Genomic DNA, 16640 nt, shown 5'->3' on the forward strand with positions numbered 1-16640 from the left:
ACAACAATACTATTGATAATAATGTAAAAAGTGATAACGCCACCGCCTCCAAATCTATTTGACAAAATATCACAAAATGGAGTAATTATAAAGCTAGCTAAATATGCTTACTCAGCATTTAGTGGTTGTCCACTAATCCAATTAGCTAGAGCATTCTGTGCAATTAGATTGTACTATTTGATTATAGTAAAAAAATTGACACTTGCATAAATATATACTACTAGTATCATGTACCACACTACTACCATACATAGCAATAGTGCAATCACCCTATAAATTAGTGATGCCTTTCTTAATCCAACTCATAACGCCTATTCTACTCCCTTTTAATGGAATTCATCATGACTTCTATACATCATAACATCACTCCCCATGTATATTTACTTATTTTAGTTTTATTTTTATATTTAAGTCGGATGGATAAACTTTATTCTAAATCAACTTTATTTCTAACTTGGAGACGGTGTTTGCAATCCATATCCATATCTTGATTTTTATAAATAAGAGAAATATGATGTTCATTCCAAAAAACATTTCGAATTTAAAGAGTATGTGGACCATTATTAATACTACTCCATTTTTCTATTTTCACTGTTACCGTTACTTTAAATTAAATCAAGTACGATTAGGTCGTGCCAATATCTAACACAAGGAGCCCTTGTTAAAAATAAAAAATCACACATTAAATTATTTACTTTTGGATGACTAAGTTGATGTTGATGAGTGTTTGATATGCTAGAAATAAGTGAAATATGTAAAGTCACTTCTTGTTTGGTACATTAAATTGTATTTGTGTTTAAATTTTGATTGAATAAAATTAATTTTACAACAAATCTTAATTTACTGACAAAAAAATATTACTCCATGAGATATACTACATTCAATACAGATAAATTAATCAACCAGTTTGGTATGTTAGAATAAACCAATAAAATCAGATAATCAATGTAGACTCTTTTAGACCGGGAAGGGAATCCAACAGAAGACATGATGATAAACAATAAATAAATCCATAATATATCTATATAAATACGTCCACCAAAAAGATTAAAAAAGGAATATTATTATTAGCCATCTCTATTTCTATTTTGGGTGTGGGGGTGGTTAAATTTTGGCTGTTACGAATCAATAATGTTATGAAATGGTCAAACTGAAGTAACATACTGTAGTAATTAATGAAAGACAATGACTTTGTTTATCAAAGACAATGAGAATGAATGTTGTTAGTTGTTACCATATTATAAATGTCTCATTCTCATTTCTCACCACAACCTTGACATTGGAAGAGAAATAACTACAATCAAACAACTGCAAAAATACAAACAAAAATAAGACTACTATAATATAAATGTCTGATTCTGTGTGTATTAGATATTGGGATCACAACGGGTCAGGTACACACCAATTTTTTCATTTACTTATAATTTATCCACACGAATCTTCATTTTTATTAGGGTTTGACCAATATGGTCATCCATAAGATGCTAAATTAATTGACATTCCTAATTTGTCATGAAAAACTGGCAAAATAAATTCAGGAAAAAACACTTTATTAGAGATGGCTACCTGCGAGAATCTAGTTATATTGCCGCCCCTAAATAGTAGTATATAACAAAACTTTCAAAATAAATTCAGGAAACTATACCTTGAAACTGAAAGCTCTACTTTAGATTGTGGAAAAGTATTAAAAATTGAATATACCGAATATAATTCCTGAACATTTAATTAAAAGAATAGTGGGCCACCACCAAAAACACAAGGCAATAGATATATTCTTGATATGCTCGAGACTCAAATCCGAATATTACTCTTCACATACAAAAAGTATTGGAGATTTGGAGTAGAAAAAAATGTAAAATTTTCAGAAGCTGTCTGTGTGTTATATCAAAATCATCATATGCTTGTATTGTGATAAAATAGAAATAACCATATTCCAAAATTATTAATATGCTTGTATTGTGATAAAATAGAAATAACCATATTCCAAAATTATTAGTAAAATCCAAGTAATTGAGAAAAGGGCACTGATTCTTCAACAAAACATTCATCAATTCCCAAGTTTCTCCATTAACAGAAACAGATAATCTCTCTATCTCACTTGGTCTCCACTCTCACTATTTCTTCACTTTCCTTTCCCCTAGGGTTTGGGTTCCTCTTCTAGGGTTTTGTACCAACATAATGTTATTTTTGTCTACTCCACTTTAGTCTTTAATGGAAAAGTGTTAAATTGGGAAAGAAAAAAACCGCATTTTGTTTTTCAAGGAAAAGTAAATTTCGAATAAACTTATATCGAAGCAATTATTATTTTTTTTCCTATTGCGTTCTCTTAGAGCTGAGATTTGAAGGTAGAGTTGGATCAGTGAGTTTCTGAAATCGGCAGAAATGATAGTTATTGTAGTGACTTCTTAAGCTTAAGGAGAGGTAAAGATCCATGTTGTCACCTCTCTATGGAAGTCTGATGAAATTTAATTTTGTCTAGAACCAAAAAAGGTAAAACAGAGCAGAAAAATTGTGTCTGCAAACATGCATTTTGCTAAGCTTGATGACTCTCCGATGTTCCGTAAGCAGGTTGGCGTTCCTTTCTTTCTTACACTCACTTTTTGAATTTTCTTTTGTCTGTTTGCTGCAATTAAGCTTATTGAGTTAGTATTGGAGAATCTGAGACTGTTACTAAAATCCTATTTATTTTTTTTTCTTGGTGATGATTGGTTTAATTGTTTTCCACCTTTTCTGGCTGTTCAAAGCTGAAATCATGGTTAGTTTTCCCTGGATTTCCTGCTTTTCTGATAATATATTACCATCCCATTTAGCTGTGTGATTTTAGTTGTTTGTCCTTGTTAGATTATCTTTGAACCGATTAATAGTTGTTTGTCCTTGTTAGATTATCTTTGAACCGATTGATCCAATCTTTGCAAGCTTTGATCCTCTGAATTTAACAGAACTTTTGGTAAAAATGTTTAGGTTTAGCTCATGTCTCAAAATTGAAAAATGCTGGGTTTTTTGTGCTTAATTTCCCCCCAGTACCTGACTTGTTAAAGTGACAGTAGTCTGCATTCAATTTTCTCACACACTGATAACCTATCCAATTATACAAGCATGTACTACTCCTTTAATTCCATCCTTTGCCTTTTAGACTTCAATTTCTGTTCGTCCTCATTTAAAGAAAGTAAGGAAGTCCTGGAACTGTGACATTTTCTTGTTGCCCATATCTTTCTTTAGGCTCAACATATTATGTTCCTTAAGAGTTTGTGTGTGTCTGATGATGCCAAGAGTTATGTTATCCCTGATATTGAACAAAATAACCGGACTTCCATCAGAATCTAAGCTACGTTGAACTCTTCACATTCAAAGATATACTAGAAATATTTTGATGGCATACACATTTCAGAGAAAGCAAAGATGATCCTATATTTAAGACTTTGCTAGTCTCTGATACTGTCTGAGCTTATGTATTACTCCAGTAAATTTGAGCTCATTCTGTTGTAAATTACAAGTTGTACTTACTTCTCGGACATGTCATACTTAGTTGTATAAATTTGATTTCATTCCTTCTACATTTGCTTCTTGATGTTTGTCGATGTTTTTTCCCAATGGTAGTTCTGATACTCTGCTTTATCTATAAACAGATACAGACTTTGGAGGAAAGTGCTGACTCCTTGGGGGAAAGATGTTTGAAGTTTTGCAAAGGATGTCGAAGATACACGTGAGACCAGTATTGTTATGCTTTATTTTCTGTGGTCATGATGTTTTCATCTCCTCTGATATTTCTTGGTTTTTATGGTACTGCATGTTAGCACTATTTGGTTTGGACCTCAAATTAAGTACGGACTATCTATGATTTTTTAATTACTAAGTAGAAATGAGTATTCTAGCGTAGAAATGAGTATTCTTGCGTAGAAATGAGTATGCTTGCTTCTCTTATATATGTGGTTTCATTGCATCAATGCTTAGTGGTGCCTGAAACTCAAGCCAAAACTGTTATAAGCTATTGCCTAATTTATGCTGATACTGAGTGGTGTAATAATTCACACAATAACCACAGACAATGTATGCTTTGCTTAAATGCCATCTTCAAAATGTAGAAAAAAAAACACTTTTTATTAGTTGTTACTCCCTCCGTCCCAAAAGTGAGACGTTTTCCCTTTTGGATTGTCGCACTAAAAGTGACACATTTCCTAAAATGGAAAAAACATCATCTCTACTTTTTTCTATCTCTTATTTTTTTCTCTCTCCACTTAACTCACAAAACAACACTAATGCTTCCCATTTAGTGGGACGGAGGGAGTACAAATTATCAGTTGAAGCTACTTTGACTGTAGTCTTTCTTAGTGAAGGAGAGTCGTTTCTCTTACATAGTAGTGATTCTTCTTTGGGAAAATTAAGAGCCAACTTATCAATCTGGAGCAAGGTGCTCCAAAGTTCTAGTGAGCTGCACCATCGAACTATTCCTTGAGTTTCTATTAAACTACACTTGCTTGTTCTTTTATACTCCCTCCGTCCGCCATTAAATGTCCCATATTTGACCGGCACGGGTTTTAAGAAATTGTTTGACTTTATGAAGTAAAGTGTGTAGAAAAGTTGGTGGAATGTGAGGCCTACTTTTATATATTGGTTTTATAATAAAATGTGAGTGGAATGAGTTAGTGGAATGTAGGGTCCACTTACCAAATATGGTAAAAGTGAAATGAGACATTTATTGGCGGACAGACGAAAGAGGAAAAATGGGACATTTAATGGTGGACGGAGGGAGTATTTTTCTATGTGATAATGTGGAGTCTATTTCGAAAGTTTGAAGCATCTTTTTCTTTTTGCAGTGAAGGACTCGGTGAGGGATATGATGGAGACATAGCTTTCGCCAGTGCACTGGAAACCTTTGGTGGAGGCCATAATGACCCTATTAGTGTTGCCTTTGGAGGTATGAATGAATGTTCTATAAATTACCTGTTGCGATCTAGTTAAATGTCATGCATAAATATTTATCTTCATCAACAGCACTGGAAAGTGGGATGCTCAAGTGTCAAATTTCAATCCATTGGAATACTCCTACGATTGACCTTTTTTTTCTAACTTGTGTGATCTAGAAACGCTTTGCCATTCTAATATTTGTTTAACTGATCTAATGAAATGTTATCTACTTTCCATACCTCAACATCGCACCGCATGCTATTCACCTAAAGAATATATTGTCTTATGGTTCTTGGCATATCAAATATTTTCTCGATCTTTACAGACCACGTGCTTTTTTATTTTGCTTGATCTTGTTCCACAATATATTTCGCTCTATTATTGATAAAATCTCCTATTTATTGTCATGGCGCTGAGCTTCTATCAGTCAATTGATTAAAATTGCTATTAATTTATAATTCTTGTACTTGTAGGTCCTGTTATGACAAAATTCACTATTGCATTGAGGGAAATTGGGACATACAAAGAAGTTCTTAGATCTCAGGTATGCACTTATGAGTTTGGCCTATACCTATACTGTTTATAGCTGATAACCGTGAGGAAAAACGTGTCTTATCGGTCTCATGAAACTAGTTGGGGACTTGAGCTGTGTTAATATCTTATATGTATTCTGTCCCACATGGCTTTGGCACTATCCAAGCACATGATATTTTGACTGATAGCTGGTTCTAGGCTATTGAGAAGCCAAGTCATGACGGAGGAGTCATCAGCACACCAAGTGTCGTAGTTGGCATCTGTAGTAGCAGGCGGGGCAGTTTGAACATGGCTTTTCTTCTTCTGTGATCCCAAAAATAGGAGAAAAGCACGGGACCAAAGCATATAGTTGGAACCATTCAGCTTAATGGTGGTTCCAATAGGCGGTCTAAAATCAGACATGATAAAACGAGAGTACATCCTATGCAGAGCAGCAGGCAAGAGCGCTGGCAAATAAGTAGTAGGCAAGAGCGCAGGCAAATAAGCAGCGGGCAAGAGCGCATGCAGATAATAGCGCAGAGCAACGCAGAGTAGAACAACAGGCAGATAATAGCGCAGAGCAACGGAGCAGGAAGAGCAGCAGCAGGCAGAGAAAAAACCCCTAATTTGCAGACTAACCTAGTGACGGATTCAAATCCGCTCTGGTACCATGTAGAACAGTAAAATAAAGGGACATAGTGGAGAAAGTAGTAGTGTATTATATTATTCAACATAGGTAACATATATATAGTACAAGAGACTAAACTAGGCTATGTTACATCACCGATGTGGGACAGAATACATATAAGATATTAACAAGCTGTACTTCACCTGTAACTTTGACATACATTGTCATATCAACTATTATGAACGCATTTCCTTGATAGGGGTATTGTATTTGATTGTGAACTTAAGATGCTCCCTTGATAATGATATTGTATTCAACTTTTCTGCGTTTTGCTTGTACAGGTTGAACACTTGCTAAATGATCGATTGCTGCAGTTTGTAAATTTAGATTTGCATGATGTCAAGGTACTCTTTGCCTTTTGACTCTTTTAGATTTAATTCGTCTTTTGATCCTGATAGAAAAACTACGGAATATGCTATTTGCTTGTTGGGCATATAGGCCATCTTTCATCGGCAATTAATACATCAAAATTTCTGGAGTACTAGTTGAATGAATTCTAGTATTCTTCATTACGCCCCAAATCTCCCACCGCATTCCTTCCACAACTTAGATTCAGTATTCCATGCATCCAATCTATGTTCTAGGTCTGGAATTATTTATTATTATCATCATCTTATTGAGCTACCCCCTACCCCCATGCATTTATTGGACTCATATCTCATTCTGCAATTAACATGTCTACTGAAAGTGTATTATGCTGTCTATAGTTTTTGATAATTTCTCTAATAGATTTTAGCACGCAGGAGGCACGTAAACGCTTTGACAAGGCTAGTCTTCTCTATGACCAGGTAATGTTCCATACCATATTGATTCTCATGTAGTGTCCAGTGCCTTTCTCCTGAAGTTCAGCCATGAAGGTCCTTGATAATATTCATAATGTGCCAGATAGGGTCATTATAATGAGCATGGGATGAGTACAACTATATCAAGTGCTAAAACACCATAACCATTGCTTCAGTACTCTGGGGTTGTCAGTTTCTTCTGTAAGAAACTTCATGAAGTTGTACACTTTCCATGAGTAGGCTAAACGGATTTGCTTTTCCTTTTTAGCATCAGATTAGCCAATATGCTGGGCCGAGATATTTCAATAAGTTTAAATATTGGTGGGGTGTTTATTATGATTGACTTCGTCGGCAACATGAGTAAATTTTGTTAGTAAATCTGTTATAGTTCTACAGGCTCGTGAGAAGTTTTTGTCATTACGAAAAGGCACAAGAAGCGATGTAGCAACTGTCCTGGAGGAGGTAAACCATCAAACTTGTCGCTATGATGCTAAATCATAAAGTCCATATAATACCCTTAACCACATGCATAATAACATTGTCTCTTGGATGTAACCAGGAGCTCCATCATGCTCGGTCAACTTTTGAACAGGCGCGATTTAATCTGGTTTGTGATTCCATTTACTGTTTTTAATTATTTCATAGTCGAATTAAGGTTCTCAAATGATAGTTTATGCTTAATTTTATATTCTTTCCGTCCAGGTCACTGCTCTTTCAAATGTTGAAGCAAAGAAAAGGTTTGAGTTCTTAGAAGCAGTTAGTGAAACAATGGCTTCTCATCTGCGCTATTTCAAACAGGTCGAACTAAGTGTGAAGTGGTCGAATATCTTAATCTAGTGTTACTGTCCTTTCCAACTCCTTTATTCTTTGTTTTGTGTAGGGATATGAGCTGTTGCATCAGATGGAACCATATATTAACCAGGTTTGCCTTACTTTTGATTTCTTTTGGTTGTTGAACTAGTTGAGAATAAAACTTATGATGATTATTTGTGATTTCCAAAGTTCTTCCTTTTCATAAATCCTTAATAATAATACTCAGCAACATTATGTTTTCATGCTAATTAGTTCATTAGTATGTTGGACACACTATATGAGTTCTATAATATTATGACTCAAGAGAAATATTATATTGATGATTAATATTTGGTACAGGTCTCAACTTATGCAAAACAATCAAAAGAGAGATCCAACTATGAGCAAGCAGCTCTTAATGAGAGAATGCAAGAATATAAACGCCAGATTGATCGAGAGAGCCGGTGGTCCTCAAATGGTTCAAAAGGATCTCCAAATGGAGATGGAATCCAAGCCATTGGAAGGAGTTCGCATAAGATGATAGAGGCTGTCATGCAATCTGCTGCAAGAGGAAAGGTTAAAGAGCTTTGACGTTAATGACCAACTGTTTCTCTAGCTTATTGTTTTATATTTCATTTTGTTATTTGTCTGCCTCCTGAAGCTTGGAATTTCATTCAGGTCCAAACAATTAGACAGGGTTACCTTTCGAAGAGATCCTCAAACCTGAGGGGTGATTGGAAAAGAAGGTTCTTTGTCCTTGATAGCCGGGGTATGCTGTACTATTATCGCAAAAGAAGCAGCAAACCTTCTGTGAGTAGATACTTGAATTATACACTTGTGTAAAAATGAGATGCTGCTTTTCTCTAGAAATCCAGTCCTTTTAATCCCACGAGATATCATTAACTGCAGGGCTCAGGCACTCAACTTGCTAATCAAAGAAATAGTTCGGAATTGGGTTCTGGATTGCTAAGTCGTTGGTTGTCTTCTCATTATCATGGAGGGGTACACGATGAGAAATCTGTTGCTCATCACACAGTAAACTTGTTGACTTCAACGATAAAAGTTGATGCCGACCAATCAGATTTAAGATTCTGCTTCAGAATAATATCCCCAACAAAGAACTATACACTCCAGGTCTGTTTTCTTACAGTTATATAGTTTGTATGCCTCTTTACCTCTCAAGTATGCTATTATTTCAATTTTCATAAATTATTCCTTTTGCTTGTCAGGCAGAGAGTGCCCTGGATCAAATGGATTGGATTGAGAAAATAACGGGGGTGATAGCCTCATTGTTGAGTTCTCAGACTTCTGATAGGGTAACTTTTCTTAGATGTTATACTCTAATAATCTGTAATTAGTAAAATTCTGATGATTGAAGGTTTCCCGTCGTTTATTCAGTGTTTACCCACTAGTCCAATGGGAAGTGGTCATCATCGGTCCACTAGTGAGAGTAGTTCATTTGAAAGTGCCGACTTTGATCATGGAGCAATTGAGGAGTACACATCAGAGAGATTTAACTCGTTACAGATAGACCGTCCTCTGAGAAACTCACAACAGCAAAGAACTGGTGTAAAAACCGAGAAGCCAATTGATGTACTGCGAAAAGTCTGTGGTAATGACAAATGTGCTGATTGTGGTGCTTCTGAACCAGATTGGGCATCCTTGAATCTTGGCGTTCTTGTATGCATTGAATGTTCTGGTGTTCACCGTAATCTTGGTGTGCACATATCTAAGGTATAGGCTACATAATTTTACTAAGCTTAGCACTAGGACACCACTATTCAATATCCCAGCTTTTAATTCGCTAGCAGAAGGCAATTTAATTGCCTACCCTATGTTTGGGATCTTAATTAAAAACTGTTCACCTATAGCTTTCATAATCTCTTGAAGCAAATGTTTACTGGATTTTGTGTTGTGTTCAACACATAATTTTGCTCTAAAGTATGAGTTAACATGCAATTCCATTCTTGCTCCTCCTTGCAGGTCAGGTCACTAACTCTCGATGTTAAGGTCTGGGAGCCATCTGTTTTAAATCTATTTCAATCTCTGGGAAACACCTTTGCAAATTCAGTATGGGAGGAATTACTGCAGTCAAAGGGTGTCTTCCAAGTCGAGCTTGGTCCGACAGGGTAATGCTTATTTTAACTTAATAAATTATGTGCTTTGGCGAGCTGCTTTTGGTATAAAATCTATGCACATCATTAATTATTTATTCCTTTTTTTTTTCTGTAGATTGTACCAGAGTAATAAGCCACAAATGCTTTACTTCAGCAAGCCCAGTCCCGCAGATTCAATTTCTACAAAGGAGAAATTTATTCATGCTAAGGTAATTTCTTATCAATCTCTTATTTTTTATCGAGTATCTCGTTATCTCTCATCTTATATATAAGCTGCTTCTGCTTCCACTGGCACAGTATGCGGATAAATTTTTTGTTCAGAAGGCCATGGACCACCAGCCTCTAGCACAGCAGATGTGGGATGGTGTCCGTGTCAATGATAAGAAGGCTGTCTATGGGCTCATTGTCAACTCAGGAATAGATATAAATGCTATTTATGGGCAAGGAGCTAGTAGCTCGTCTCTCACCCTTGCCAAAGTAATGCTGTTGCAAGAGCAGACTGCTCATGATCCGTACTCTGATTGCTTGGAAGCCGAGATGTTGCATGATACATTTCCAAGCTCCATAAACCCAGCATGTACAAGCAAAGACAACAGTTCTGTTGAGGATATCGACGGATGCTCCTTGCTTCACCTTGCTTGTGAAACTGCGGATTTAGGAATGATAGAGCTTCTTTTGCAATATGGTGCAAACATAAATGCCACTGATTCCAGGTCACACACACCCCTTCACCGGTGTATCATTAAAGGCAAAGCAGCGTTAGCAAAGCTTCTCCTAACAAGGTAACAAGTCATTTGAATGAGGCATAATGCTTCTGCTCTAATTACATTCTAATTGTTGATTAAAAAACCTTAACTTGAGTTTAATATTGGGTATTAATAAACCTGATTGAGAGATTGTGGAGCTTAATTGCCATAAAAAATTGTGTATAGATAGTTAGTTCTCTTTCGCTGACTAATCTGTTCATTTCAGAGGAGCTGATCCACGAGCTGTTGACTACCAAGGAAGATCCTCACTCCAGCTTGCTGTAGAATATAGTTTTGATGACACTGAGGTCCTTGCGATTCTGTCTGAATCACATGGATGATGATCTAAATCAAGGAAATAAGCAAGACATCTCTTAAGGACTGAAGCAGGAATGGTGGTGATTGGGGGCGTTGGTAGTCAGTCTACTGTAATTATGTGTCATTGCTTTCTCTTCGATGGAGAACGCCGTTCATGAATCCCGGGTTTCTTCGCAGGTAGCATATGCTTGTACATCGATCCTGAGGTTAATTTTGCCGTTATGATTAATGGTGATGGGGAGGTTAGGTGTAATGAGACTGGTGTAATATATAATGTTGGTTGAGTTATTATTTATTAAAATGGTGGGTTGTTGAGGGGGATTTTGGTGTGTTGGTGTGTGTTTTGTACATGCTAGTTAGGATGGTGAGTTTTTTGTGTTGAGTCATAACTTTTTGTGTATACTTTGCCAGGAATTTGAACAGGAGTTTTGCCTTGTCAATTTCTCTTGCCTTCACTCCTTTTGTATTAGGTGGTGCATGTAATTTTGATGGTCCCTTTTTACAATATTTATTTATTTAATTGATTTTGGGGGTTCTTCAAGATTTTCATTGTAAGAATGAATATTTATACGTAAAAAAGAGAGAGTTATGCATGGAAATAGTTATTTGACCTTTTTGAGGAAAACTTGCCCACGGACTTGACATATAAAATCTTGCTGAGTTTTAGATTTAAGACTATTTATTACTATAAGAAATACATTCCCCCAATATTCCATCTCAAATTGGTGCCTTTAGTTTATAGAAATAGGAAACATTAGTAATTGAAAAGAAGGTAGGAATATCAAATATGTTGATAAATAGAGAGAGAGAAAATGATTATGGATTTATGGTATCTTGAGAAAAGTGGTTTGTGCATAAATTGCAGGGAAATGGAGGGTGGAGATAGCGCACAAGATTCGATGATGTTATGCTTTCAGCCATCAATTTATTAAAGAATAATCGTAAAATTGGACAGCTGAGAATGGATAAGATGCTTTTATAAAACAAAAAAGTAGATTAGAATCATATACTAAATTTCTAGCTGAGATGCTGGCTAATGTTACATTCGTGGCCCATTTGCCTAAAAAAAAAGGATAATGTAATTCAACTCTATAATGTGGCATTCAAAAATGCACTTCTTTAGAAATTCAAGAAACCATATTACTGTATTTATGAATCCAATGATGCGCTTCAATTTAATTGCTACAAGTATGTACTTATATCGTTTAAGAAAGTTTAGTCGTAGACTTTTTACGTGTAAACAATTATTTTCTTGGGCCTTAGTTGACGGACAACGGTGAAGAAATAGGAGATTGCATTGCATGTATTTTTATTGAGTTATTTGTCCGTAAATGCATGGATTTTCCACATTTTTTGGGTTTTCCTCCGAACTTTAATATTTGAATCTAAATAAATGAATTTTGAGTTTTTTTTTCTAATTTTTCTCCAAACAATAGTTTTTCTTTAAATTGAAGCTGACGTGTTAGTCGAAAGTGCTAGCGTGGGAAAAAATGACAAGTATTAAAATAACGTCATTTGAACAAAGAAGGGTAATTTGTTTGAAAATACACGAATTTTCAAGATTTTCTCGAATATCCCACGAACTTTGAGACTTTCAAGAATTTCCTCCACACTTTTGAAATTTTCCAATTTTTTCCCTAACTATAACTTTTTTTCTAAAATCATGAATCGTCCAACACCTTTATAATTCAGACATGAGTATTAATTTATGTTCACAAAATTCATAGAGAGTGAAGCTTTTTAAATAATATTTCATTAAATTGTTTATAACACATCATTTAAATAAAGAAAATTGTTGATCAAAATAAAGTTTATATGCAAATTGTTATATATTCATATTAAATCACAAAAATAAAGTATTAGTTTATAAAAATGAAAATAATCATTATTCTAATCGAATGCAATTTGAAAGATAAAAATCACAAATATCTCAATTCGTAACATCTCTTAAAATGTGTTAATTTTTCAAGATATTATACATAGTTCAATATAATTAAAAAATATTTATCGTCAAACAATAAAAAATTACAAATTAGAAAAAAAGGTAAAATTAGAGCAATTTACAAAATAATTTTATTTTGATTTAAATTGTTCATTGGGGGAAAATAAAAAAATCTCACAGTTAGGGCAACACATTTTCTTAAATTGCTTAACTTGTCCTATTGATTTTCCACCTTTCGCCACGTAGATAGTAATACGTCAAGTGTACTCCACATTAGCTTTAATTTGACTGGAAATGTTTTTCGAGAGAAAATCAGAAAAAATCAAATTTCATGTATTTACATTTAAAAATTATAGTCAGGGAAAAAAATAAAAAAAATTTGAATGTTCTTGTATATACATACAAAACTCATTTTTATTTTAGAGGTGTTTGCTTTTACTTTCCAAAATTTTGCTAAATTCTGATTTTATATCAATTTTAAGATCTGCCAATAAATTATTAAATTATTTATTTATTTCAATCTTAAAGTATTGCATATAAAGTACATTAGGTCAATGCATTTTCTTTTCTTAAAATTGTAGGTTATTAATTATATTTATGTAACAAGTACAAGTGAATACAATAATGACATTATCCATATATTTCCCTTTTGTCGTTGGCGTACATGTCCAATGCCTACATTATTTGCATTTTCGTGTGTATTGTGCATACAAATTTCAAATACTCCATGCACTAGAAAACTTCATCACTATGAATCTATGATTACCTACACTTTCTTATTACTACTATTATCTGGAATTTTAAATTACAATGAATAACAGTAGTAGTAATAGTACTAATTTTTATGGCGACACTTCATAAAGAATTTATTAGAATTAAAAGATTTTCTTGAAAATTCAAATTTCAATAATACTAAGTGAAAATGGGTTAAACAAGAGCCCAAGACACAGCAAATCAGAGTAATTTAATCTGTGGGTGTTATTAGAATAGTGTTTAAAAGTATAATCTTTTTAGCAGAAAAGAGGCCAACATGATGTTTTTGATGCAATTCATGTATGAATGTTTTGGGTTTGAAATGTTATTCGTATGTTAGCAAAATCCTGTCTTTTTGAAATATGGGTTTTGTTTTTCCCTTTCGCAGTTTGCACCATTTTTAACACTATCCCACACTCCACTTCTCTCAGGCGCAGTTTGAATTTGAAGGTAGAAAACAGACACAGATAAAGATCAAGGTGGGTGCAAAAAGGATGGAATATGTGATGTAATCATTCACCTCCTCCTTCATTCTCAACATTTCCCCTCACACCACCTTTGATTTTATACTATTCCGCCTCCCATTTTCCCTCAATTTTCGCTTAAAGTTTCAGTCTTTTGCCATTTGGGGCTCCAAGATTCCTCTAGAAACTGCTGAGAAATTGGTGGCCTGGCCTCCTTCAATGATGTGACTTTCTTCACCTTTTATTGGGGAAATGTAGTTTGCTTTTCCATTCTCTCTCTCCTCTCCATACTGCTTAGCCCTTGGAATCTTGTGTTTGAGACATGGTAGGAACTCATGCTTATCTAGGACTCTTTATTTCATGAGAGGTTTTGTTTTCATATTTTAGCTAGCTCATAACTATCTTTCCATGGAGAAAAAAAGACAGGAACTTGGTGCGAGCAAGGCATTGAAGATGGTTGTGTTTGTAGCTTTTTGTCTCAATATAATTTCTGCTGAATGCGCAGATAGGCTGAGCAAGAACTTCTCCGGCGAGCCTCCGCCGCCGCCCAGCCTCAAGAGTAGGCTTAGGAGGATTTTCTTGAGCATAGCATTAGGGAGTGTGACAGGATTGATTGGTGCCCTTCTCTTACCTTTGCTGTTTAGGCACTTTGTGAAATATGTGAATAGAGCTCCAATTCTCAAAGGCCCTCTGCTGTTTACACCTAGAATATCTGTTAGGACACTTAGATCAGCCCTCTCGAACAGCTCGGAGCTTCTGAGCTCGAGCCCGAATGGAAGATACTACAAGGCCGTGCTGGACAACGGCCTTGTAGTAGCAGTCAAGAGGCTAGAGCCCGACTGTGGGGCCGGGGCTAGGGTCAAGGCCTTGAGGAAAAAGATACACAAGGAGCTCGAGGTTCTTGCTAGCTTGAGGCATAGGAATTTGATGAGTTTGAGGTCTTATGTGTGTGAATCTAGTGGATACTCATTAGTGTACGATTTTGCCCCGGCTGGGAGCCTTGAAGATGCAATGAGGAGAGTGAGGGAGAATCAGTTGGAGCTCAAGTGGGAGTCTCGGCTTCGAATTGGTGTTGGTATTGTGAAAGGGTTGTATTATCTTCATTTCAATTGTGATCCGAGAAGGTTGCATTACAACTTGAAGCCTTCGAATGTCATCTTGAACTCGCAGTTCGACCCTAGGCTGGCCGATTCCGGATTGGCTACCGTCCTTCCTGATTTCAGACGAGCAGCATCGGGGTACAATGCCCCCGAGTGTTTTCAGAACTGTAGGTATGAAGCAATGCTTACATGTTACTGCAGTAATTAATACTACTTGCTTGTCCTTCATTAGACTAATGTTTATTGACATATTTAGTGTGATTGATTACTTCATGTTTGATGAATGATCTATTGTGCTTGGTTGATGATTATGCATCTAGAAAAAGTTTGATTAAGAAGAGAACTTATCTCTTTTGGTCATGTGAAAAAGTTATAGAATCTGCAGACAGCTGAAAGTGCATTAAGCTTTATGCAAAAGCTGTGTAAAGCATAAAATTAAAGTATATTTGTGTTGATCATCATCATATAAAGTTGATATTCACTTTGGTAGAATATAGTAGAAACTAAATAGTAAGAAATCCATTGCTTGAACTATTATTTGTGGAAATGAAATTGTAACTTAGTATTTGGTATTGATTTCTAGGTATACAGATAAAAGTGATGTCTTCAGCTTTGGGGTCATATTAGGTGTTCTATTAACCGGTAGGGACCCGCTGGACCCGTTCTTTGGTGAAGCAGCGAGCGGGGGGAGCTTAGGGCAGTGGCTCCAGCAGCTGCAGCAAGCCAGTGAGGGGCGGGAGGCGCTAGACAAGAGCATTCTAGGAGAAGAAGTGGAAGAGGAGGAGATGCTGATGGCTGTTAGAATTGCGGTTGTGTGCCTATCAGACTTGCCTGCTGATCGCCCCTCAACGGATGAGCTCGTCTCCATGCTGACTCAGCTGAACAGTTTCTGAAGCAAGAAGCTTTTGGTTGTTCCCACGGCACGAGAGCGTGCATAGGTTAAGTTTGCCGTGGGAGCAACCGCTGAGCTCCGACAGCTGCGTTGGTGTGTTTCATGCTTGGTGTAGTGAAGAAATTGATGTGATGGAGGAGTAGGGAGGCATTTGCTCATGGTGGTGGGGATGATTTTGTTTGCTCTGTTTTTTTGGAAGAGGTCATTTCATTTCACATTTTCACCACTTTTTAACACATGTTAATGTTAATTGTCTACTTCTTTTTGGAAAATTACAGTTTACATACAAATTACTCCATGTGCTTAAAAATAGAAACGGCGCTTAAATTTTTTTAAAAAAATAGGAGTACTGAGTTAATGATATTTTTGTGATATGCGTATTATTCCTTCCTATCAAGAAATTAATACAAGGGGTCCTTAACTTTCTTTTTGCAATTTAACCCAAATTTGTTTTTAGCTAGAGTAATTTCATTCGTCCATTTTCTAGTTTTTGCGAGATGATACACAATTCAATTTTTGAAAACGGTAATAATTCCATCGACTCCATTTGTTCACAAGACATTATGCTATTAAGTTATTAACCATTGTTTATTGAAACTTCAAAGAGGATATATAGATTTCAACTTAG

The 16640-nt window shown here is 35.5% G+C and overlaps 2 protein-coding genes across 3 annotated transcripts; both read left to right on the forward strand.

The window, feature by feature from the left end:
- Window positions 1–1977: 1977 nt before the first annotated feature.
- On the forward strand, window positions 1978–11402 carry LOC121794554 (ADP-ribosylation factor GTPase-activating protein AGD3-like). Of its 2 annotated transcripts, XM_042192765.1 has the most exons (20): window positions 1978–2568; window positions 2745–2755; window positions 3627–3703; window positions 4815–4915; window positions 5379–5449; window positions 6388–6450; window positions 6850–6894; window positions 7285–7350; window positions 7448–7495; window positions 7591–7686; window positions 7769–7810; window positions 8041–8256; window positions 8359–8490; window positions 8590–8814; window positions 8910–8996; window positions 9079–9414; window positions 9664–9809; window positions 9913–10006; window positions 10095–10579; window positions 10770–11402. In XM_042192765.1, the coding sequence occupies exons 2-20, from the start codon at window positions 2753–2755 to the stop codon at window positions 10882–10884; spliced, it is 2448 nt and encodes an 815-aa protein (XP_042048699.1). In that variant the 5' UTR covers window positions 1978–2568; window positions 2745–2752; the 3' UTR covers window positions 10885–11402. The 2 variants fall into 2 exon arrangements, with proteins under 2 accessions (XP_042048699.1, XP_042048698.1); XM_042192764.1 differs by lacking the exon at window positions 2745–2755.
- A 2459-nt stretch (window positions 11403–13861) lies between these two features.
- On the forward strand, window positions 13862–16284 carry LOC121794555 (inactive leucine-rich repeat receptor-like protein kinase CORYNE). The gene is made up of 2 exons (XM_042192766.1): window positions 13862–15291; window positions 15704–16284. The coding sequence occupies exons 1-2, from the start codon at window positions 14429–14431 to the stop codon at window positions 16011–16013; spliced, it is 1173 nt and encodes a 390-aa protein (XP_042048700.1). The 5' UTR covers window positions 13862–14428; the 3' UTR covers window positions 16014–16284.
- Window positions 16285–16640: the final 356 nt, after the last annotated feature.

The sequence above is a fragment of the Salvia splendens genome, chromosome 3, assembly GCF_004379255.2.
Source record: "Salvia splendens isolate huo1 chromosome 3, SspV2, whole genome shotgun sequence".
NCBI lineage: Eukaryota > Viridiplantae > Streptophyta > Magnoliopsida > Lamiales > Lamiaceae > Salvia > Salvia splendens.